At 37.3% G+C, this 26,128-nt stretch overlaps 1 protein-coding gene across 1 annotated transcript; it reads right to left on the bottom strand.

Annotated features, from left to right (window-relative positions):
• Window positions 1-603: 603 nt before the first annotated feature.
• Window positions 604-23,656, bottom strand: pif1 (PIF1 5'-to-3' DNA helicase homolog (S. cerevisiae)). Its single transcript, XM_087812034.1, has 13 exons — window positions 23,614-23,656; window positions 10,021-10,571; window positions 9,818-9,941; window positions 8,152-8,277; window positions 7,556-7,709; window positions 7,382-7,496; window positions 7,198-7,304; window positions 6,993-7,132; window positions 6,039-6,145; window positions 5,081-5,168; window positions 3,873-4,018; window positions 770-961; window positions 604-698 (listed from the first exon to the last, which is right to left on the bottom strand). The coding sequence occupies exons 2-13, from the start codon at window positions 10,564-10,566 to the stop codon at window positions 648-650; spliced, it is 1,896 nt and encodes a 631-aa protein (XP_087668160.1). The 5' UTR covers window positions 10,567-10,571; window positions 23,614-23,656; the 3' UTR covers window positions 604-647.
• Window positions 23,657-26,128: the final 2,472 nt, after the last annotated feature.

Here is a 26,128-nt window from a genome sequence, read left to right as displayed (position 1 = left end):
ATAACTACTGAACCCAGTCTTCGCATCACTTGATACTTCTGCTCATCCTTAAATGATCCAAACTCTTATCCATTGCAGTTTGACTGATCCAATTGACACTTTTGCACAATACCGGCATTGTATTAGGAAAAAAAAAAAAAACCCATTATAGTTGAATAGTATGAGGGAGGATACAGTGTTTCTGGTTTCAAAAATTAAAGCAATTACGACGTCAAGAGTCATGTGGTCTGTAAAACAATACAAATGTTCCTACAGTAACGCAATATATTGTGATACACATGAGATTCTTGCCAATACACAGCCCTATTCAACCATTTCTGCAATACAGTAGGAAACCATAGTGCACAGGAACCACGGACGAGCAGAACATAAACCCCTCTCAGGATCAAGGACCGTTAAACTGGACCAGGCCAAGTGTTAATTTGTGGTGACAAATGTTTACTTCAGGACAAATGAAGAAAAAACAACTTTAATTTGTTTGAAAGATTTACTCAAAAGTCAATAAATTAATTTGTGAAATAAAAATCTATTTAAAAAAAAAGGTAAAAATATATCTGTACACATGGTGGCAGTAGAGCTCCTAGTTGTTGGGATTGCAAAAGTGTCTCGAAGGATTTGTGTAAATTGATACAGTTCAGTAAACTTCTTCACCAGGAGTTTTCCTTGTTGTTGCTTCCAATAAAGTCGTCCATAGATGCCTGAAAAGATCAAAAATAAAAAGTTCAGAAGATGAGAACAGACCTTTTAAAGAAGTCCTTCCTGCACTGACCTGCATCATCAGTCGCTCCTTTCTGAGCCTCTTGTAGAAAAGTAAAACCTCGGGGTTGGCCCGGACAACGTGGGGGTCAAAATCCATCACCCTTAGACCTTCCAAACTCCTGGCGCGGGACAAGGCCACGTAGGCCTGACCGCACTCAAACACGCGGGCGAGCGAAATCTCCACACAGTCCAAGGACATTCCCTGCAGAGAAACAGAACATGATTTTACATTAAACAGGTGTTGCACAAAAATAAAAATCCATTATAATGAGAAAACAATTTAAAGAAACAATTGAGCCACAAAAATCCATAATAGCTTTAATATTTAATGCACTACGAGTGACAGATTCAAGTAATATAGAGTACGATAAAGAGAAAATGAGTCAAACTTCAGGGACCATTTTAAGAGAAGGGACTGCAGCCAGTCTACAGAAGACGACCTACAGGTGATTGACAGGTGGACCTCAGATAGAATAGTACATGAAATTCTGTCCCTCATGGGGATGTCAGGACGACGCTTCAGAGTAAAGCACAAAAGAAAAATAAATCTTTGCCAAGTAAACCCTCCTGAAATATTCAGCGTGGATGCTCGCTCAGTGGGTTTAATATCAAAATGGACTCAAATTACATATTGGAAGCCTTCAGTTCATTTAATCACCAGATATTACAATTCTAACATCATTACAGCAACGCTGCATTATCACGCCTCTGTAGCGGTTCAGTTTCCACAGCACAACATTGACAGTATTTTCATTTTAAAGTAAAGTTCCGATCCCGTGTAGAAATGCAATACTTGAATCAGAGCTGGCTAGCAAGTCACTAGCATGTGCAACTTTATAGGATAGCAAATTATGCTAACCAACATTTAATACCCTTCTTTCCAAAGATAGCATTTCATTTACACTTTAATCATGGTTTGCATTTTTAGTTGTAAAATTTGAAATCGCTGCTATATCATTAGCATAATTAAAAATAATAGCCAATATGGCCATGAATTGCCAAGAAACTGGCCAAACAATACGCTATATTGTGATACTCTAGTAACAAGGACATATACGTTAGTATTGTTAGAGTATTTGACTCTTGACGAAGTCAGAACTATTTTGTTTTTAAATTAAGAAACAGCATTTAAAGCTGCTGGAGTCGACTGTATCCTCTCGTCCTCAGTCATCGCATGGAATTTATAGTTTTAGCTGTAGATGACGTAATGACCGCTGCCATCTAGTGGCTGTAAATATATTTATGTCAATTGTAAAATATTTATATAGTGTCGTTTAATATCGATACAATACAGTGATAAAAATGATTTGGAGATTAATTGAATTGAACACGCTTTATTGAAATATAAATTAAAAAACTTAATTAAAAAAAAAAAAATCACTGCTGTTGAATATCGTTAAATAATCTTTAAAATACATCGATGGCGTCAATATTTTCTCACCCTACTAGCCAACTCAGTGGGTATATACAATTCAAAGCAATAATCCAATTAGTTGGTAAATGTAAATTTGTGAAGAATAAAATCTTAAGTTTAAGTTAAGTTTCGAAATGCAATTTTCTCAGACACGTCTTTCCCGCTGCACACTAGTGACGTTGAAGATGAAAGTGTGAGCCTCAAACATGGAATGCAAAGAAAACACAATTTGCGCTTCTTCCATCCATTATTTCACTCTTTAACCTTCATTTTCTCTGCAGCGGTGCAGGTGAGGAACCCTTCTCTGGCACTGCAAACCAAACACTGAAGGTCATGACACCTGACCCCAATTACTCCTGGGGCTTCCATCTGTCACCAACCAGTTCCAGGAGCAGGACATTGGCGTTAGAAGGAAGAGTAAATTGGAAGCTGCTGGTAAAATTCCAGATGAAAAATGGAGGACGGAGCATGGATTATTTATGGGTCCAGACACGGTGTCAATAGTGTAGATTCAACTGGGATCTTCAACTTTCTTTTTTTTTTTTAAATAAAAATACAATTTCCTGAGGTTTTAATTGATTTCTCAGCATCTTGTCGTCCTATATCCAAAATCAAATCATCAAGTTGAGATGTACTTCAATCCCAAACTGAATTAATCTTCATTAGAAGTCAAGTCAATAAATAAAACATTTAGTCAGACTTGAAGTGCCACAGTTTTCACTGCCGATCACAGTACTCGACGACATCAGAGTCCAGAGGCTTCATGTGGGACTCAAAGCTCAACAAGAAAGAAGCAAAGTAGCTCCTCAAAGTCTCATCGACACCACCAGCTCCAGATCAACTAGATTTAAATCATCCAAACTTCAAATTAAAACCGTTCACAAGTACCAACAGTAACCAAAACTAGGTACCTTCATGGTACCAGATCTGATGTAAGACATAACCAGAACAAACAGCCATGCAGATGTTTGTAGCTCGTTTAATATTTTATACCTCAGGGAAAAAAAAGATACTAAAATTTAATTCAAATGTATAGTCATGAATGTATAGTCCAAGAACTTACAACTCATCATTACTCACCTGGTTAAGTCCTCATACATAAACACACACAATTTATCCCCAAAATATTACTGATGCAGAACAAATTAGTCTTTTATAACAGACATAATTAAGCATTGAAAAATATTGACAACATATGAGACAAAGTATACAACTACACAATCAGGTGTTTAACACAATTAAAAAAAACTTTCAAAGAGCACTTGTTTTTATGTTTGTGGAGACTTTTTGTTCTTTAAACCCTTTTATAAAACCTATACTTCCATTTTATAACTATAAACCAATATGAGCCAAGGCTTAGAAACCATCTCAGACTAGTTGAAGATTTATTTTCTCTTAACATAATCTTAGTTCTATTAATAAAACCTGTTGATTAGTTCTAATTTGGTTCAATAATAATATTTATTTTTTTTATAAAGAAAAAAAAATGTAATTAACAACTTGACCTCAATAGAATCAATGAGGTAAATCACAACCGTGATATAATTATTCAATAAAGAAGTTTAAGAAAATACAGTAAATAATGCTGAACATGCCATCGAGTGCTGTCCACTGCAGATGCTACAAAACCTACCCATTATTGAGAATCATTAGCGGACATTTGTTTAATTTATGAAAAGACAAGGAGGAAAATGCTGACCTGGCTTTTATGGATGGAGATGGCCCAGGCCAGCTTGAGGGGCAGCTGCTGGCGACTAAGGTGGACCCCGCCCCCCGACTTGAACACCCAGCGTTCAGGCTTCATCACCTCAGTCACGCCGCAGCGGAAACGAACTCGTGGGAGTCCTTGAGTCAGAGAGAGGGTTCATGGAATGAGAAAAGTGCACTTTTTAGATGAGAAAAATGTTTTCTGTCACCTCCTGACGAACCATATAAAAAGATAAACATCCATTATTCAGATTATGATTAGAGCACAAACTATTTTTCCATATTCATTAGAGCTTCGATTCAAGGTAAGAGGCAAATGGTGCAATAAACAACACAGAGTCCAACATCTATTTAACTGACCTTGCATTAGCAATAACGTCCTGCATAACACCAAATGACCGTAGAAAAACCTTGATCAGCTCAGTTTGTTGCTGATGGAAAAATCCTTGGAGCAATTTGAGATGAAGTTTGATTTCTTATCAGATTTACTAAAAATGGTGGAGAAATATTTGCAATGATATTAAAAAACGGCAACTAATACGTTGATTAAATGTTTCTTAAATAGATATTGGACTCTATTGTATCATCAGTATGTGTCGGTTTGTACAACAATTAAAAAAATATATATACACAGTATGTTTAAGCCCCGCCCACTGAAAACTGTTTTTAAGGCGATGACATCTTGTTTGACCAATCACAGCAGTGTGGGCGTAGTTATGGTAAACACATCAATCCCGGAATTCTCCATCTTCAAGGGACTCGTTGTATAAACAAAGCGGGCGCGATTACAGCTTGCTGGAAGAGGATCGAAGTGATTATTACATCATAATGGACTCCACTCTCGTAACCTCTTGTTTGCCAAGATTTCAGTCGGCGAATAATTTAATAGTGAATATATAGTTTAAAACATGCGATTGCAAGTCAGGAAGGTTGGGTTTTAACATTAGTTACGACTTAAATGAACAATATACTGTATTTGGACACCTTTTAAATGTCATAAGTTAAAGTTTAAAGTTCGTTTAGGATTACATTTTTCACATGTTAAATGTTGCAAAACTATACCCTACAAGTCTGTCAAATATTTAAAAAAAAAAAAAAAACTCAATTGGAAGAAGTAGTCTGAAGAATATTGCACCCAACAACAAATCAATAGACGTTTTGGCTCTTTTGTGCAACTTCAGTAGAAATTCCATCACTGACCTTGAGTTCCTGGCTCAAAGGAGAGGACCACCCCACGTGCTCCATTCACCAAACCTCGACTGACATCCAAGTTCTTAGCCAGCATGACCTTGAAGGGGAAAAAAGTAACTTAGTCCATGAGTCATTAGACACCAATGACGTGTCTGAGTGGGTTTTCTTAATGTTCTATTCATTCAAGATCTTTTGATAGGTTTTTTTTTTTTTAGTCCAACTACATTTCTAAAATGCAGTGACAACAAAATAAAATCTGGTTAATTGAACCGCTAACACAAGTTTAAAAAAGGCATCTTAGCTCAGATGGTAGACACGGTACCCTGATTGCTCCTGATGGCAGAGCTGGCGCCATGTGTTGCAGCCTACTCCCATCACAATGTGTGAATGGGGGAATGCATGACTGTCAAAGCGCTTTGTGACCCTGGTCTAGAAAGGCGCTATATAAATAGACATTATTATTATTATCATCTTGTTTAAATCCAAGCTGCTGAATTTAGATGTACGAGAAAATTCGACTAGAGCAAGCATTTACAATTTGAGTATTTCTTTGAGAGAAGGATGAATTTTTATCTTTTCTATTAGGTAAAACAATGCATTTAGAGCCCTTAAAACAAAAAACACAACATGAAATGAGATTTAAGTGTCTTCCAATTGAATAAAAAAAATGTAATTTTTTTTTTAACAACTTAGAACATTAATAGATAGTTCAAAAAGCAATGTTCATTTGGAAAAAATCCAAAATAAATCTTTTTGTACCAAGATTGAGTTTGTATAGTGACATTTTATGCAACCGTTTTTATCCTTGGACACACAAAGGGTAAGAAAAAGAAAAGCATACAGTTTGTTTCTTCAGCATCACATAATTCTGTTATTACACATATTTTCTTAAGAAGCAATCTAATTGCAAAAATAAAAACGGAAAAAAAAAGAAGTCTTACAAGGTCTAAATCATCCAGCATCTTACCTGAGCTCCGACTTTGAGTTGAATGACTCTGTTGACAGGACTGTGGACGTCGATCGTCTTCACCAATGCTGGATCACTGTCATGGGCATCAAATGTACGTATGGACCCTGAAAAATAAGAGAACAACCAAAAAGTCAGAATTTATGTCATGAGTTCTCAACTAAATAGACAACAAGGCAGGTTATCAGTAGTTAACTAGTTTCCTTTTGAGCCAATTTAAAAAGACTGACTTCATGTGAATCTCTGTAGAGGCGCAAAACTTTCAAGAAGGTGTAACAGGAAGTATTTTCATTTACTTCCTGCAGGTTTCTGAACCAAGTCAAGATTCTTTTCATGGAGTTTCATGATCATTTATTCAATTTTCTTCTACCTTATCACCCCTTGGCTCCTCAGGAACTAGTCTGTGATTCATTGCCAATTCACTCATTTATAATACATTTTTTTCATTATCTCTATTGGCAGTCGCTCTCACAGTTCATTCTCAGAGTTCCAGTGTCAGAGGATGTCGGGGGAGGCTGTCGATGAGGATGTAGCCGAGAGGATCCCGTTCTTGAAATATAGTGCTTCATTTAATCAGTGAGTGAGGTTTAATTAAAAACACTTTATTTTCCCACCATTAAAATCAATTGCAATTATCGTCCAAGTGTTAAGTCGTTGAACAATATGTGGATAACAACTCAATTAAATTGCAACTCAAACAAAAGTATTTAACCTTTACTAAAGGAGGACAATCATTGAAAGCCACTTTTAATCGTCTAGACTTTTTAAATACTGAATAGCAGAAGCTCAACTTCCTGTGTAGAATCAAGGCTGACAATCCAGATACAGCCACGTTTGACAGCAAGACAAAAAATTACAGCAATGAAACAAACCAATTAGCAACATTTTGAAACCAATTTCCTTCGATTCTCATCTAAAGCAGGACCAAAAATAAAAGGGAGAAGGACGTCAGACCTGGTAGCTGACGCAGCTTGTTCTCGTTGGTGAGCTCCACGTCATCCTTGTGCGTGCAAAGTCTCGTGGCCACGATTCCGTCCTGGTCGATGTCATGATAGGCGCTCTCCAGGAGTTTGGCCGTGGCTTCCTCAGTCGCCCTGAGTGACAGGATTGAGACCAATAAATGTATTTTCTGCTGCATGTCTAACTGGAGGTCACTCACCTGCCCACTCTGATGGTCTGCAGCAGAGAGATGAAGCACTGGTCGGTCTGTCGTCGCACTTCCATCAGCTCCATGTTGACCTGGATGACTTTGCGCCAACTTCTACCCTGTGGCGTCAAGAGAAGCTTGTCAGGAGGTGAAAAAAAAGGGTGAAAACAGGCAACAGCGTTGAAACAAGTCTGACCTGAAAGCAGAACTTGGCCTTCTCTTTCCCCTTCGACACGGGAGGAAGCTGGAGGAAGTCACCGCAGATGATCAGCTGGATGCCTCCAAACGGGTCCGTGGATCTCTTCACCGACCTTCGGAGGTGCAGCTCATTAGTCTCAACGTTCTCCTTCTACGAATCTCCACTTCTCACCGAGCGACAGCCTCCAGTTTGTCGAAGAAATCGGCCTCCACCATGGAGATCTCGTCGATGATGAGGTGCCGACAGCTGGTCCAGTGCTGCAGCACGCCGGGCCTCTGGGCCAGCTCGATGCACTGCTCCAGCGGGGCCGAACCAGTGCCGATGCCTACGTGATGAAGAGGAGCAGAAGAAAACATCTGGTCAGGTTGCCAAATTAAATGTCTGCATGCAATAGACTTCACATTTAGACACAATTAAAATGTACTTCAGTGCGGAGAGACGGCACCTGATCCAATTAAACAGTCGTCACATGTTGAGTCACACGGACGTCTGAAACGCTACAGATCCCTCCGAGAGCGACTCTTTTAATACACACAGATTCCCAGTGCAGGCGTGGAGATTTGTCAAGGTTTATTGTGATGCATTACAACATCAGAGACGATGACTAACACATAAATTCTTTAACATGGTTATTTGAGAGGTTGTGGAGACAAGAAAATGTTACTATAACAACAACAACAATAGACAGATGTAAATGGTTTGATTAATTTCCAAAGTATGTGTGAGTTAGTTTTAAACAGTCGTATTGATGTAAAGAAAAGACTGACCAGCAAAGTTGTGTAAGGTGGTTCCTCCGATGTGGCAGGCTGCGACCCCCGTGCTGGCCGTGGCAAAGGTGCTTTTAGGAGGGAGGGACCCCAAGATCCTCTTCAGCAGGAAAGACTTGCCTGTACCTTAAACGAGAGGACAAACTGGTTTATAAAGGGAACATTATCTAGACTGTAGCAAACACATTTTAAAATGGATGTGAAGCACAATACAGGATAGTTCAAAAGATGCATTTAATGCAAGTTTAATGTTTATCAAGGAAAATTCCAAATATATTTTTGTCTGAACATTTAAAGATCAAATTGAATGAAAATAGATGTAAAATGTTGAACATTCCTTACATAATATATACCGTTTAACTCACAAATCAGACTAGTTTGACAATGAAATATACAACTTAAAAAACATCTTCAAGTCAAGGAGGAATAACTTAGCATTGTGCTAAACTAACTTTTGTATTGAACACAAGGCCATTCATTATTAATGTTAAGACATAAGAAAACGCCAATTCTCCAACGAGTACGAATACCCAAACATCTTTACAATATTGACATATTGCACCATTTACCTGAAAGAAACCAAAATAACAACAACTTTTACACAATGCAACAGTTATGCTGCGCTTCAAGTTGGTGCCTTTAGGTAAACCCGGAAATAACAACTGTATCGTATGTATTGGCACAATTTAAACAAAACTATTAACGTTGATTGATTTTCCCTTTCATTTCACTACTCCATTTTGTAGTTGGTATCATCCTTGGCATTAGTAATTGCATTTACCGTTAGATGATGTTCAATTAATTAACATTGATTTTCTGAGACTCCTGTGTTGCCATCTTGACCTTTAAGTATATATTTTATTGGGTATTGTTTTGATTGTTTAACCGCCTTGTGACCCTGGTCTTGAAAAAGGCTCCACAAATATGCATTACCTACTTAGCATACGTTTTGTAATTGAATTAGAATAGCTAGATTTAAAAAAAATAAAATAAAATAAAAAAAATCAATGCCAACAGCAACAACAACAACTGTTATTCTTTAACACAAAACTACTTTCCTTGCATTTCTGGGCATTTGCATAGCTGGGTTTTGCTGGCTTCCGTTCCCACGATCATCATATTAATATTTGATCATGTGAATGTTCCAGAGTCATATTTAAAGTGCAATATAAAAAGAATGGATCGCAAGAGCAATCTTGTGGAGTGAATGTTTTAAGTTTGTATTATGGAAAGAGACAGTGAGGAATCAAGGCTGCTGAAGAATTCATAACAATTGTCTTACATGATGCTGATCTTTTTAAATAATTGTTTGGCAAAAAGATAAGAGTCAACAAATTTCATTCAAGGTTGAATTAAAGTCGAGCCCACAAAAGAAAAGTGCATATTTTTTTTTTACAGTTGACTTCCTGGCATCTTCATCCACACTGTGCTTCAGGCATGTTTTTTATTTTTTATTTTATTTCTTGGACTTAAGAAAATATCCGGATGATAATCATCTTATAGTGGTTATATACCATTACAATCAGGTTAGATGTGAGAGTTACACGTTTGTGATTTGTGTTATAGAAGCAGTCATTTTTCTAGGTATAAAAGACGATTGAGCAATTCTCTTTTGCAACCAGAAAAATATCCAATTAGAGCATGTCTGGAGGATCAGACTTGTTACCGGCACTTCCTGTGAAGAAGACGTTCCTGCCACTCAACACGGCTTTGAGGACGGCCGTTTGCTCTTTGTTGAGTTTCCGTGACGGCAGTGAGAGAATAGGCTTCTTGCTGGGGTTTCCCTTCACCTGTAATATTGAGGTTAAAGATTATTCACTTCAGATTGAATTACCTTTTTTTATAGAAACATGTATAATAGAAACTCACTGGGCTAAAGTTGGTCTCGCTCCTTGACCTTTTGACCTGCTGTCCCGATCCTGCCACTGTAGTCTTATTAGTCCGGTCTGAAAGTCCTTTAGGAGCTTCTTTACTTCGTAGGTCATTCACTTTCTGAATGTCTTTCAGCTGCAGCGGGCTGATGGTCTCAAAGCTGCGAGGCCGACCAGCCTTGACCTTCTCCCTCATAGTGAGGGGCTTGTTGCTCTGCAGCACTTTGTGTTTGACGCTGAGGGTCTTGAGGAAGAGGCTGAGTTGATCCGGTGGACAGTTGGAGATGAGGATCTGATGGTTTCCCAGCTTGATTGTGCATTTCCCATCCCTGACGAACTTTGTGAAGAGTTTAAACTCCTTCAGGTCGTAGCTCTGCGGGACCTTCCCGTCGTGGAGGCGCAGGATGATCTCCTGGAACTCATTCCTGCCCAGAACCACGGAGGCTTTGCGGATGACTTGTCTGCGAGTGGCTTGACCAGAAGGGTTGAGGTGTTCCACGGTCACGCAGCACTGCAGATCCGAGCCACCGTCCTCAGCAGACATGGTGACTAAAATGTATTAAAACAAAAACAATGTATATAGCACCGCTCAGACAGACTGTAGTCACCACCTACTAACCGAAATTAATACATGTAAAAATAAAGACTGCATTTAAAACAATACCAAAAAAAAAGATTAGATTCCGAGTCGTATTAAAATGACACAAAAGAATATTTTGCAATAAAATTATTAAAAGAATTTTAAACCCTAGTTATGGATCCAGTTAGATAGAAGGCAGGTTAATAAAATAATATCTATATTAACAGTATTATTGTTGAAATTGTAATGAAGTATGGTAACTGCACTTGTAAATAACACGTTTTAAATGAAGCAGCTTATTTTCCTTCAACCTGCTGCAGTATCGCCAAGTTATACTACAGTAGTACTTTAATAATCACACACTTAAAATCCATAAATGATCTGTAATAGAAGAACAAATGATTCTCATCGGCGTACAAACAAAACAGCAACGACCAAAAACATGACACATGCGACACATTTCACATCATAAGTATCGTAACAGCGCGGGAAATATAACTTTAAAAGCGGGGCTTTGGCAAGAAAACCCAGACAAACAAAGAGATATAAACTATTTAAACTTACTTTTGCGTGTTTGCAGCTGCGTTGAATTTCCCACTCAGAGAATTCAAATATACCCCGAGCGTGACTTCAGCCAATGAGGGAGCGATCTTTTAAACCAATCGGAACGAGGTCATTTAAAACAGCGCCCAATAAGAAAAAAGGGGGAGGGGCTTCCAACACTGGTTTCCGGAAGAGCACGCTTCAAAATCAAAACATTAATAAAAAGTTAGTAAGTAACACTGACAGATGGTCAAATCTATTGATCTTTAGGCATTTTATTTCGGTTTATTCCTGCTCTTGAGGTTCGCAATGACATAGCCAAATATTGGAACAAAAACGAGTGGAAAAGTATCATGAAAATAAAAGTAGAAGGTCTTCAATACATATTCAATTATCTATTAGGAAATAGGTATACAAGTAAAAGTATGCATGTCTGTGAAGATGAGCTTCGATAAAATACAATTGTTCAATTTTTATGATGCCCAGAGAAAACATCACTAGTTAATGTGCTTTATCTGCTAAAATGTATTTATTTTAACATATTGAGCACGAGCTAAGTAAATGTGTTTAGTAAGTGTTTGAAGTAAACTACAACGAATGTATTGTTGGATCTTTGGCCCACATGTCAAAATATTGTAACAAATAAGCCATTAAATACATGCATCAATACTGACTATTTTGGATGCGTTTTTTTCTTGAGGAAAACTTCCAAGCATTCTTAGTATTTTTCCAGTGTTGAAAGCTGAGAAAAGTTTCCATCTTGAAGGTAATATATCAAGATATTGGACTTTCCTGTTATGAAAACTCGCACGCTCTACGTCAGAGGGAAGTCTCAGACAGCGATCACTGACATAAGAGTGTTTTTGTCCTGCAGGCAGTGAAGTCCTGGGATGGGGGCGAAGAGCTGACTGGGCTTGTGCGACAAGATTTATAGTAAACATTGATCTAATCAAGGCTTTGGATACTGTCCACCTGTCTTATGCGAACTGTGTCAACCATGCACGCCTCATAACAACAGCTTGTTTTTAAAAAAAAAGGTTGAAAAACCTTATGGCTTAAACAAGACATACGCCATAAAACTTTAAAAACAGAAACATATTTGTCTTCGCATTTAAGCATTTTTTCCAAATAAGCTCTCGTCCATTAGCTGCTGAATTACTGTGGTCAGACGGACGACTAATGGATGTTTGGTCATTATGACACAGCGCTATTAAGTGCATAGGTCCTGAAATGAGGCATGAAACGGGGGGGAAAAAATGTCCGTCATCCTGCTCCCACATGATCCATCTTCTTGTGCTTCTCTGCAGTAGTGGAGCTACAGGAACCTTACATGTCACAGTAAAGGGCACGTCGTTTCTATACTAATGGCCATCCAGGTGAATATGCCTCAGAGCAGCCAATTATATCTCCCCTTAACAACATCTATTTTCTCATTGTGAATAATTCTAGAAGAAGATTATATTCTTTGTGATCATTAAATGATGAGGTTAGAGGTGAAGGACGACCTTATACCCAAGAAAGAATCAAAGACTATAGAATCACAGACCAGCCATCAATAGGAAATGCATGTGGAGATACAAAAGATGGTTCATGTGTAAGTACAGAAGGACATACATCTGAAAAAAAGTGTGCCATCTGACATGATGCCGGTTTAGAAGCATGACAAAAGGACAGGCAAAGCATTGTGATGATGAAAAAGAAGAAAAAGTAGGAGGAGGAAACATGTAAGATGAGATGCAACCGAACCAAAGGAAGAAAATGTGTAAAATATATGATTTAAATTTAATAAGTGCCAAAACAAAAAATGAAATACTGAAAATGTTGGCAAATACAGATGTAAAACTAAAGTGAAAAGGAAAAAGTCAACATAAAAAGGACATTCATTTGCAAAAATAAAATAAAAACAAGTTTTAACCAGCTTATCGCATTGTGTTGTAATAGACCTAAGATTCTTATAACAAATGTACTATTATTTCTTCAGAGCAAATAGAGATAAGTAGCATTTTTTAATTGAGCAAATGTGTAAAATCTACATTTAATTGTCCTCATAGGAGACAGATGGTGCGGAAATAAATCAGAAAGACAAATCATATTTCAGCCGGAGCAGTTTTTGCAAGTAGAATGATTATGTAAATTGAAAGCCCGACCATCCAAATGTATAAGCTGCAGGAGAAATCCCTCCACATGGTTAAGCTCACAAGCATAAATTATTCTAGAAAGCATTTAACTGAACCAGACTTTATATCTTCAACCAATCCTGCAGCCATTTTGTTCAACTCCCTCTCCACATTAATGGATCTTGGTCGTGGCTCATTATTTTTATTTTTTTCCTGCACCTCATGACTCACACTCTTCATGCACGAGCCCCAGCACACATCACATACACTTAAGGTTTTAAGAGAGTTTAACTTGCACTTTAAACTTTTATCTGTCGCCAAGATTTTGACTTGTTATTCTACAAAACCAGTGCCTTTCAGGTCTATTTCATTAGCTTTTTGACGCATAAAGAAGCCTTAAAAATGTATTAAAACAAGATAGAAACTGATCACTGAGGTCTCTATTGATTAAAGGTTTACTTTGTCGATGGTCTGCAGGTCTTAGTGTTTGTGCTCCTCGTTGGAGAAGTGATGAATGATTCAATAGTACGAGGAAACCTTCAGTGACGTCAGGGAGGATCTTCCCACGCACATGGGAGACTCGGTGGGGCTGAACATTTCTCTACATTATTGCACGGTTTGAAGTGAGATCAGTGGTTGGTCAGTTTAATTTCTCAAAGGGCAGCATTAGACTGCAGGCTGTGACTTTTGCAAGTAGCGGTCAAAGCAATACGAGGATGTAAATGATAAAAAGGTTGAGATAAAAAGGACCAAATCGGGTAAAAAATAAATCTATATGTTGCCAGTAAAGATATAAATAAGTTTAATATGATTAAACACGTTTGATTTTTTTTCTTCTCTATAATATTGGTACTTTAAAAGAAAACAAGTTGGATTTGTAGTTTAACTCCTAATAAACATTTATCACAATTGGCTCCAGCAAATGTTATCCATGAAAATGTTTATTCTTTTAATCGGACTCTCACAAGTTAGGCTGTTAGGAAATATAGATACACGATATTCCTTTACAAGATATTGTATTGTAATGCAACAACACTGTATGGTTTATTTTATTTTATTTCTCATTTTTGGCTTGAAAATCCTATTTTAAGTGTTTCCATAGTCTGTTATGTTTTATAGTTCAATAAAGTGTTTCTAAAATAAAATAATTCAATTTGATTAGAAATAATAATTAACATGCACATATTCACACCGTGTTCATTCTTGTGTTGGAATTAAACTTCTGGCCACTAGATGGCAGCGGTCATTACAACCTGCGCAGCTAAAGGAAGACTAAAATCCCTCAAGATCCCAGTAATGACTGAGAACGAGAGGATACAGTTGACTCCAGCAGCTTTTAAAGCTGATGTTTGAACATATTTTGGCTTCAAAACAAATAAAAGCAGTTACAACTTCGTCAAGATTCATGTGGTCTGTAAATTCTACAACACCGGAGTCAAGTACTCGACAATACAACAACCTTGTTACTACAATATCCCAATATATCATATCGTTGTCCATGTAACTTGATACGCATCGTATCATCAGATATTCACCAATACACACCCATAACTACGGCATAAATCCAGTCAAAGAGCCGGACTTCAGGTCTGAAATAAGATCATTGATCAACGGAAGGAACAAGAACAATAATGAGTCACGACTCACAAACAGTCAGTTATTTCGGTAGCAAAATATTTAAGGAGCTTTGTGAGGTCAAGGCTGCGAAAGCTGATTTCATTCTTGTGTCCACAGACAGTAGATCGCCTCTGAGGGTGATTCTTATTGCTCTGTGTTGCCGTGGGGCACCGCGGGAGGAGACGAGGCGACGAGGCGACGAGGAGGAGACAACAGACCTGAAAATCTATAACCTCTGTGTTCTGCAGGGAGCCACAGGAGGAGACTATAGTCATGCTTCCATCTGGATCATCAGGTTCATACGTGTTCATCAATGTGGAGGAGAAACCATCAGAATATAGAGTTTATTCAATATTTCCTGTAGAGTTAAAGCATCAATGCAGATCCACATTATCATGATTACATTTTCTTTAAATGCAATTAACTCTTAACGGAAATAAATCTGCAACGATTATTTCCTGGAGAGTTTGTTACCGTAGAACATTCCCCAGACACAACATGGACGACGTTCAGCAGCAGGTTGGCTCGCTTTTAATGAGAAATCTGCTTACAAAAAAAGACGGACAGTGAATGTAACATTCTCTGTAGCCTAGCAACAATCTGGCACATACGAATTACCATTATTGTGGCAACAGCTGTTTAACTTATATTTGTACGTGCTTTAGAGTGTGTGTAAAAGGTGAACCATATTATTATTTAACTTTTCTTCATTATTACTGTTTTTTCAGGTAAAAAACATTATTCAAGTTATGTTTAAATACAGCTCAGTTATTTCTTGATTAATCCAAAATTTAGCATGATTTATATTCATTTTAAATAAATGAGAATTAATCATGAATAATCCGTAGCAACAATGTAATTATTATGATTTTACAGCACAAACAAAAAGTGTCATCTAGTTCTTAAAATGTCTTTTACTTTTTTAGTAATTTTAATTACGTTTAAAAAAAATGAACCTACACACACTTTTGCTTCTGGTGTCAACTAGCTTTCTTTTTTTCTCCTTTTTAAAAGCCAAATGTGATGATCTCAGACACAGCTTTCCACAATTGAAATACTTTAAAATCCGTTGATAAACAACTTCTGCGAGTGTCTCTAACAATCGTATCCATTTATGGTACCAAGTGTGGAGCTGCATACTCATTTTTTTTATCTTTGTGTTGACACAGTTTGAGACGAGGAATGACAGCAAAAAAAAACAGCCTTTTTTCCAATTATACTCATCTTCCACGGATGATATCGACACGAGTCGCGGAGGGAAGAGAGGCGGCAGTGTTCTGTCTGCTCGCTGGCAAAGGTTAATTCAAACACTGCACTCACATTTGGCATTCAGCGTCACCTCTGCTCAATAAATGGTGTTCCTGCAGCGAAGATGAATCTCCTCCACATCTGCCACTGAAGCGTGGAGAAACTCTCACTGTGATTTATACGTGTGGTTTTGTGGAAGAGTTTTTTTGGAGAAAAAACAATTGGTGGAAGTGTTAGCAATCTTGTTTGTTGGCTCAAAACAAGACGGTTGTTGGTTAAAATACCTTCAAAACTATGCAAGGATTGGAGCTGCATTGTGAGTGCGACAGAATGCATGGCTTGGGGCCACATTTGGCCCTAACTATTGTTTATAATAGGTAGTTTAAGGACTGTTTTTTTCATGGACCCTTTTTTTTAATCTTAATATACTTTAAAAAATAAATTGAAAGATGTATTAGTATATGCATAGAAACATAAGGGAACTGTAACCAAATAATATATTCTTTACACGTATAGTTTCAGACTTTGCGTCTCTGATCATCATCTAGGCCACCTGCCAGGGTCACCAAATATGTTCATGAAAATGATTTGAGGCCACTGAAAAGAAAGAACATTATTTTGTATTCCTATTCAAGGAGGAATTTCATGTCCACGGGACGAGCCGCTGATTTGTGTCAGTTGGAAAACATTCAATCACTCGAGTGAGCTCACAAATCTAGACTCATCTTGATTGAAATCTAAAATAATATTATAAGACATGGTTCGTCTTCTTTTTTCTATTTGTTTGACATTTGAAAGCTTTGATAAAAAAAATTAAAAAAATTGTAATGTCCAATGTGTTTACCCTGAACATATTTTTACCAGACCCATCACAAAAGCAATTATATCAAATTGATATATACACATGATGTTGCCATGGAAACGCCAGAGAGTTCTGTCTTTTCCATTTAGACTTACAAACAAATATTGTCTTCCATTATTATTGAATGGACGGATGCTTGAGAAGAAAGTGCATCCAGGCTAAAATATACTTATTTAGTTCATCTTTTGTTTTTACCCCAAAGTTTGACAGAAGATAAAATTATATGAATTTATTATTTATTTTGTAAACCTTAAAAACATCCTCATTGTATTTCCATTATTATGTTTATGCTTAAGCCATCCATTGAACATCCTGTTCATCTTCACATCCTTCATCATTGATTAAACTCTAAGCCTTCACATATATATATATAAACCTGAATAACCACTAATACAATACACTTTAAACATGAGGTAAGTTTCTGTTTGATTAAAAAGGTTCCTTCTCTCTACCATCTTTCAGTAAATATTCTTCAGATCATGCATTTTCTCCTGTTCGTGGGTTTTATATTCATCTAAATTTTGATCGTAGGTAATGGATACATCAGCTAATGGGCTGAACCTGAGCGATGAAAAATAATACAGTTTTCTCTGAATGGAGTTCAATATTGTGCTGCTGTGAAGAAATACGGCACATGAAGCATTAGTAGCTCCAGTATTGATTCAAGTGTGTGTACCCAGTGGAACATAAGGATAATTTTACTTGAAATAAATGTTGTAAATACATTGTAGTGGGAGGTAAAATGTCCAGAAGTCTACATATATTTTAAAGCATTTATACAGTCACAGACAGCCAGTAAGATGAAATGGAAACTAATGTGTTGATTTAAGTGTCTCCTAAATAGATCTTGTACCTCTATTGTTTTCATCAGTGTGTGACTCTTTGTACAAAACTCTCTTTACATTTAAATATTTACATTAGAAAATGATCTTAAGCCCCTCCATCTGAAAACTCTTTTCTGGAGATTAAATCTTGTTACCATAACCACGCCCACTCTGCTGTGATTGGTCAAACCGTCTCCACTTTCAAGGGACTCATTGTATAAACAAAAGCTGGAGGAGGAGTGAAGCCATTTTTATATTATAATAGAATATGCTCTCGTAACCTCTTATTCGTTGAGATTTCAGACAGGGAAGAACTTTATAAAGTAATAAGCTCCAAACATGGTCATGATGAGGGAGTTACTGCATCTGCAATAGGTTTTTTCTGGCTCCCCCTAATGACAGCTTAGTGACTTTAAAGTCATAAAATCTTTGTTTGGCCCCTGTCAATTTTCATGGTGTATATCTGTTTAAGTACGAATCTCAGCCATCGACAAGAGACTCGGGGTGAAAAAAAAAAAACTTTTAAAGCTTTTATTTCATATGACTGTTAGGGGAAACCAAAGATGCAACACAATGTTGTTGCTTTTTGTTAATAACATGAGCAGTAAAGGAATATTGGGTACATTACTTGCATGTGAAATTGTACTATTTGACTAAATTCCTAACTGTCAGAGACAGTGGAGGGAAATTCTCTTCTGTGGACCATTAAAAAAAATTGCTTATTCAACACCTGGAAGTCAATGTCGTGATAGATGAGACAAATTCTTACCAAAACTTGAAATTGCAGCAACATTATCACATCTACCGAAAACTCATTTATCGTAACAGGTAAAAGAGCTAAAGGTCCAACTCTCAGGCATCAAACATCAACCCTGTATAATTGTTTAATTATCTCAAATCACATCTTAGTATCATAGTTACTTGATCACAAACGACTAATTGTGTTTGGTTCGGCGGTTTCATTGTGAAGAGCTCCTGGTACATTTGTTTCGCTTGATTAAAAAGTTCAATATCTGGCAGCAGCACCAAGATATGAAACCTCTGTAGGACAATTAGAGTCGACAGTCGCGCCACACACGAGAGGAACTGGAGAGTCATCTCTAAATGTGGAGGATAACAGTGACATTTATTTTCAGCAAAACAGAGATTTATTTTTCTGTTGTGCGCGTCAAAAATCATGACCGCTTTTAGATCACTATCATTACTTCTTCAGCTGCTTTACACACAGTTGCTGCTCTGTGGCTCCCATTTCATGATGTATTTTAAAACATTGTGCTCACTTTGTTATTAAAACTATATTTTCATACAGATAATATTCATCTTAACTTTCTGTATGGCTAACTCAAGCTAAAGTTTTATAGCATAGCCATGATCTTTGGATCCATAGTCAACTTTATCATTATATTTTTATTATGACATGTCAACTCATGCTAGTTTTATTTTGTGTTGTTAAAGATTAAATGAAAACCCATACGTCTGATTAAACTGATTAAAGATTACATTTTCTGCCAGGAACGAAGATGCATAAACATTGACCCAAATGGCATTAAAATGAGATTAAAAAAAAGAGAAGTAAGTGGAGGCAAAGAAAGATCTGCTAGAACTGAATCTGATATATTCTCCGAACTGTACAGGGTTTTCTTGATGGTGCAACTCAGTTCTGTGTCCAGAGCTGTTTCAATCTAGCATGTACCAACTTCAGAGGACCTCGATAAATGAATACTTTTGAAAGCTTGGGGGAATCTCTTCATAGATCCACGAAATCTGTGCAATATGTAAATGCTTGCAGAAACCGATTGGGACAAAAAACTGGATATCATTCAGTCTTTGTATACATTTACTCTAAACTTCCGGAATGTTGTCTTTTACTTTGCATAATAAGTTGAAACATATACACAATATAATGACACAATTATTTGTCTTGTGATATCCTGGGAGCTTCAAATAATAACAACCGTTTTCCAGAACAAACTATTTTCATGTTTTCCTCTAAACTGACATGCTAGCCAACAAAAATATTAACCTAGAATACCTTGATTAGTATCTTTATTTTAATCACTATTCAAGGTCACTTTATCAATACCAGGTGGTACATCTGTTGTGCAAATAGGTACCAAGTTGACTCAGTACAAAAGGTATAATAACAGGCATACAACAACTTCACATAGGACACAAGAGACGAAACAAAAAAAAGAAAGGAGAAAAAAGTGAATCATAGAAAGTATGAGATCACTATTGCTCACTGTTATTGCTACTGGAATGAAACTGTACCAATACCGTTTCGTCCTACCCTTGGGTACGGAATGTAAGAGCAGGAACTAAACATTGATTGATAGGAGCGGTTCTTGAGAATAGCACTGGATTTACACTGAACCTGTGCCTCGTAGAAAGCTAACAGAGCTACAGTAGTTGAGTCCACATTAGCCTCAAAGACAGAAGTGATCCAATAAGATAACATCATTGTTTTGTTGACATTAAAAAGGGAAATTTCCTGAAATAAAACAATCATTGGTTACAACATTTACTCACTGCTTTGCACTATTTGCTCAAAGTCATCTAGGCGTTAAAAAACAGTCCCGAGTTCCTTGACGACTGTCATGGTCTACCTGTGTCTTGACATAAATTATGTCTTTTGGATGTGTTGAGCACTAGATAACACGAGTCAAACCAGCTGATAGAGTCGTGCAAGACTGTGTCATAGTTGAGCTCAATGTTCGTCAAAAAACAATAACATCAGTGTCATGAGCAAATTTTAAAATGTGACATCTTTTTATACGATAAAAACACAAAGGGACGAGAACACATCCCTGTGGCGAGCCAGTCCATAAAATACCATTTACCTTGACTCTTTGAATTCTATTTATTATTATTATTATCATTTGTAAAGTAACTACAATCCAGCCTTCTAGATTATGGCTCAGAAGGAAGTGCTGGATAAGAGTTTTGGCTTAAAAGTTGGATAGACAATCTCACATGGGTTTTGTTCTCCTCTATGTGGTTAAAAAAAAAGATTAAATGTCATGGTCCACACCCCTACTGGCCCTGTGAGAAAACAGCATGTGCTTTTCTCTAAGAGTTCTAGAATGTGTTGGGATTCAGAAACTTTTATTGCCAGTATTGTAAGCACAACATGTTTTTTTCTTCTGTGATATCAGTATAGAATAAAATAATTAAATATGATAACACAAAAAATAAGCAGTACAAAACCACAACCAAGCACCAACGCAGCCATTCTGCGGCACCTGATATAGACCTTTATCGTTTAATAAAAATAGATTTCCCGGATCATGTTCCTGGGACTTGTGCTGTCAGGAATTACATTTTTTAATAAACAAAGCCATTTTAGAGGGAAACAAATCAGATGCTAACCAACAACGACAAAAACTTAACAATGACTACTAGCAGAAAGAACATAGGGTTAACTAGCATAGCCAGGAGTTGGCTAAAATAAATAATTAATAATTAATAGTGATACATCTAACGTTAGCAAAACATTGTAAACTAGAATGAACAGACACTGGGAGAAACACAAAAACAAGCTGAGATAGACAATCAATAGACAATCGATCACAAACAAAGACACACAATTCTAAAAATAGTTGTTAGCATACACAGAACACACACAGAACAACAATGGCCATCTATACGACGCTAACCAACACGTAGCCATCAATGACACCCACAAGACACTAAAATTGCTAGTTAGCACAATAGAGGCGACCATTCTTTGTGAGGATTCACTCAAAACCTGGTAAGAAAAATCAATAATATACAGAGAAAAGGCTAATTATACAGGCAGGAGTTGCTGAAAAAAAACTATTAACTATAGAATAAATCTTATGTCCGACTATGCTAGAGAGAATTTTAGAGTTTCCTCCAGGCTTCTGCTAAGACGATGGTTAACCGACACAAACATCCATCTGAGTGGGATGTTCGCAGTCACACATGTTCTGAAACTGAGCTTGTTAGAATGTGTGCTGGAGGGATGTGCAGTTTATTACATCCGTAATGCAAGCGAACAAATTGTAGCTTCCAGGTTGATCGTGAGTCTTTCACGGGGTCAAAAACACACTTTATCCTCTTGTGCGAAGACGAGTAAAACGAGAAACAAACCCAGCATGAGAGGAGGAAAAACATGTACGGAGTTGATGAGCCGCAGCACAGCGGCGTAATGTTGCAGCAGGATTGGCCGGTGAATGAAATGACACGAGCGCTGTGACGACACTAGCATAGCAGAGCGTCATCGACCCATCAGAGGAGTCATTTAGAACATAATCCACCTGTGCTGAGCAACACATGACTATTGATCTTCTAACCAAAATGATTGACTAGATGTATTATGAATACCCTCTAGTTCAGGTTTGTCACTTGCAGTCCTTGTCAACATATACAATTTGTTAATATAAAATTCTACTATAGATAAGACTAAATGGCAGAGCCTGTTGCAGAAAACATGGTGCTCAGGGAACAGAACCTCCATCAAAATAAAACAGGAAGTGTCATAAATTATGAGAGGATTAAACAATTGTGAACAAAGTATCTTAACACATTTGATGACATTTTACTTGTCTTGTGTTGAGTACATTTTATTTATTTTATTACAGTCATGGTCCCTGTCAGGATTCGGAGCAGGAAATGAATCATAAATGACAGGATATTACAGTTTCTCTTTCGCATTCTTTATATATCTTGGATTTTTTCCCCCCTTTACATTATGCAGGATATTTAGTTGAAATTTGTGATTTTATCATTAACTTTTTGGGACTTAAGTCTCTCCACTGAAAACACATTTGTTACGAATCAAGGTAGCACCTGAAGAAGAGTCTTTCACAGTTTCAGTGTTAGACTTGCTTCATTTTTAAGACAACAGTTTGCTACTGTCCTAGACAAGGTAGCCTCTGAATGTTTTTTTGGTTGTGAGTGAGTGAGCGGGCAAGGCAGGCAACAAAAAAATTGATGTGTGACTCACTTGATTATTTGAACTTGGTGTGGCTCCTACATGTTTGTGTTACTTTAAATTGTATCCATAGTGAAGAGGGAGAAGATGTTCTGGCGAGGGTTTCATACAATCATTACAAAAATAAATCAATAAACGTTTAAACAAAACAACAACTTTTCTCCTCTTCAACTCAACTGAACCATAACACTCAGAAGAAAAAGAACGAGGAATGTCGCACACTTCGGATCGCTCTGGTTGCCTGGCAACATATTCGAGAGGAATCAGGAAGTTGCTGCTGCAAGCACAAAGCTAGTGATCCTTGATATCGTGAGATGGAATTTATTAGTGGTAGACACTTTCCCATGGTGCAGTTCTTCACAGATGGCTGCCAGTGCGTGACGATATGGGAGAAGGTGTGTAATAGGGTCAATACAGTTTGGAGCCCAGTGAAGTTCTTACCACGTAACCTCGGCAGCTTTATGAAAGATAATGAGCCATCAATGCTGTCCCCGGCAGACAGAAGCCAACGATCTCCGTTCAATTGATATTGATTCAGTATTTCCCTTGTTTATTAACTTAAATTATATTTTATGTCTCACATTTATTGTATTAATAGCCAATATAGCAGCTAATATATAAGATAACAAACTTACTCCTTTGAGGATTCTGCATGTTCTACAATAAAAACTCTACAACATCTCTCAAACTCAAGGCCCGGGGGCCAGATTCGGTCCATCAAGTTCGATAAAAAAAACAAAAAAACACAATGGATAAAACGAAAAAGGCTCAGGCAAAAGGAGACCAAGGCACTAAGAAACAATAAAGAATGTAATCTGCAGAGAGAATGGAGAACGTACATACCAGAGAGTGACGACTGTAATCTGGCGCCTGTTGCTGCAGGAGAGTTGGCTTTAAACTCTGCTGCTGAGGTGTTGATTGTTTGATGAGCTGCAGCTGCTGTGAGAGCAACAGGCGCTCTGGAACTCAGGAGGCAGAGGAGACATAAAAAAGGTAGTTTCAAAATAAAATCATGACAAGACATAACATCATACTTACTATTTCACACAGTTAAGTTAATATACTGTACATTTTCTTCTGCCCGCAATCTTTAGTTTTTAAAGATGTTTCCACTATGTGTGAGTGAGTTATTTGGGTTGGGATTGAAGCTTGATGGAATAATACAGAGTTTATCAAATGTTCTCGACGACAGGTATTCACATGCACATCATTACTTGGGTTTTAAAACCATGCTTGGTCTCAGTTGTAAATACAAAGTGTGACAATCTCTTGTTTATTTAGATTAGCAAACATGAAGAAAACCTTTTTTACGCTTCATTAAAAACCTGCTTTAATACATTCTACTCTGTGTTTTTCTGGTTGTGAACTTTGTTCTCGCCTCTCGTATAATCAGTAACTTATAATGAGTTGTGACCAAAAAGTTGTTAAATCAGAGTGAAAATGGGACATACGATGAGAAGGTTCTGTATTAAACTCTCCTTGCAAGTAAAAAAGATTCAAACAGTTTTTTTGTACTTTCTTCCCTCGGGATCTATAAGAGTGCATGAGACCCGTAGAGCAGAAGCGTGAGTGGGCGATACACAGATCTGCTCGCCCACCTCCGGGTCAAGCCCTGCTTTAAACCGAAAGGTCAACGTCATAATCACCATGTGAAATTGATTAAAAACCATTCGTCTTAATTGCCGTCGTCCTGGTGGTGGCACTTTTATAGCCAGCACACTGATCAATATCTGGTTCACACTAATAAATAGTTCAAACCAATCAGAAGGGACTTATCCTCCCACTCACGTTTAATTGGAACGTTTAGTCGACATCCTTCGTTCTATGGAGATCTTTAGAGTGGATTTCACCGAGTCTTCATTGCCACAGGGAAGGTTATTAAACAGGAGGGGGTGGGGGTCAGTTCTCGAAATCACAACGTTGGTCTTCAGGAACACAAAGACCTCCTCGTCAAGAACCTGTCAGCCATGTGCGTTGGTGGACTCCGGGTCTCTCCTCTCGGGCTTGTATTAGTTTTGGTGTGTGGGCATCACGGCCACTGACGTCTGGTATTACACACGGAGACAGCGAACCCACAAACACCGTCACCCAGGAGGCATCAGTCCATGAGATGAGTCCACACAATCCACTTAGAGACTCGGAGAGCCAACTTACCTTTACCTCCATTATTTATGATGAATTCTTTCATTTCCACTGATCAGATTTTCCGGCTGCTGAGCTCACCAATGGCAGTGTGTGTCGCGGAAGCATCCACTGTTGCTTATATCTTGAATATCTACGGATGAAGAATATTTCACAACTGTTTCTATGCTTTCTTCTGTTCAAACTAAGAGTTTAGACAATTGGTGGGAATTCAACCCGAGTTTACCGTCTTGCTCAAAGGACTGTGCACCTGTAGAGACACGACAATAAACCAACCAAAGGTTGGGGGGGATGTTAGTTTTCTCCATCGACAAGTGTGAAATAAAGTGTGAGGATGTGACTCACAACTGTAAATCAGAGCTTCACGATGTATTTTTTTCAAACTGTGACTCACCTCTTCATGACAGATCGGTGCAGCTCTCGCGTCGCCCAGAGAATCATTCAGAGGCATTCGATCCATCACTCAATACAAAGTTTCTACTATTAGACTATGTCTGTTATTTGTCGCGTCATTTTGCTTTAATTCATGAGAACTATTCGAATATGTGTTTTTTATTCAAACTCATTCATGAATATGTGACTCATTCAAACGAGTATATATTGTCAATATATTGTTATATATATATTATATACACCTATATTATATATACATAAATGATCTATACTGTATATATAATACATTTTTTCAAACTATGTCAGAAATTGACAATCAGGACAGTTAGCGTCGATGCTAAGCTAGTTGTCAGTCTTGATAATAACATAGATAAACGTTGACAATACAGTGATTGGTAGGAATGAATATTAGATGTGACTTCAGAATTTCAGGTGTGATGATAAGGCTCGCAGTCATTTCTCAGCTCATTGAACTTCATATTTTAATTAACTCACTAAATAATCCACCCTTTCTGTGTCCTCTCGTTCACTCTTGCAGCTACTCTTAAATTCGAAAGTGAATGAACTCAATGACTCTTTATTGTTCCTTAATCTAACAGTCCTGAAATTCCTGCCTTTTTACTGCTATTGATACATATCTTACATTTTCTCTAATTATTTCTATTCACATGTTTAATTGTTAACTTACTTTTCTACTTTCTTTTATTTTGTTATTCACCTGGTATCTTATGTATACACAGCCAATTAATTTGTTTAGATTTTAATTTTATTTTCTTATACTATCTCGCTCTGTTCATTATTAAATTTGTCGTAAATATTCATT

Source organism: Callionymus lyra, chromosome 16, assembly GCF_982586985.1.
Source record: "Callionymus lyra chromosome 16, fCalLyr1.hap1.1, whole genome shotgun sequence".
Lineage (NCBI taxonomy): Eukaryota > Metazoa > Chordata > Actinopteri > Syngnathiformes > Callionymidae > Callionymus > Callionymus lyra.
The sequence above is the reverse complement of the archived record's forward strand: the minus strand, read 5'-3'. Positions and strand labels throughout refer to the sequence as shown.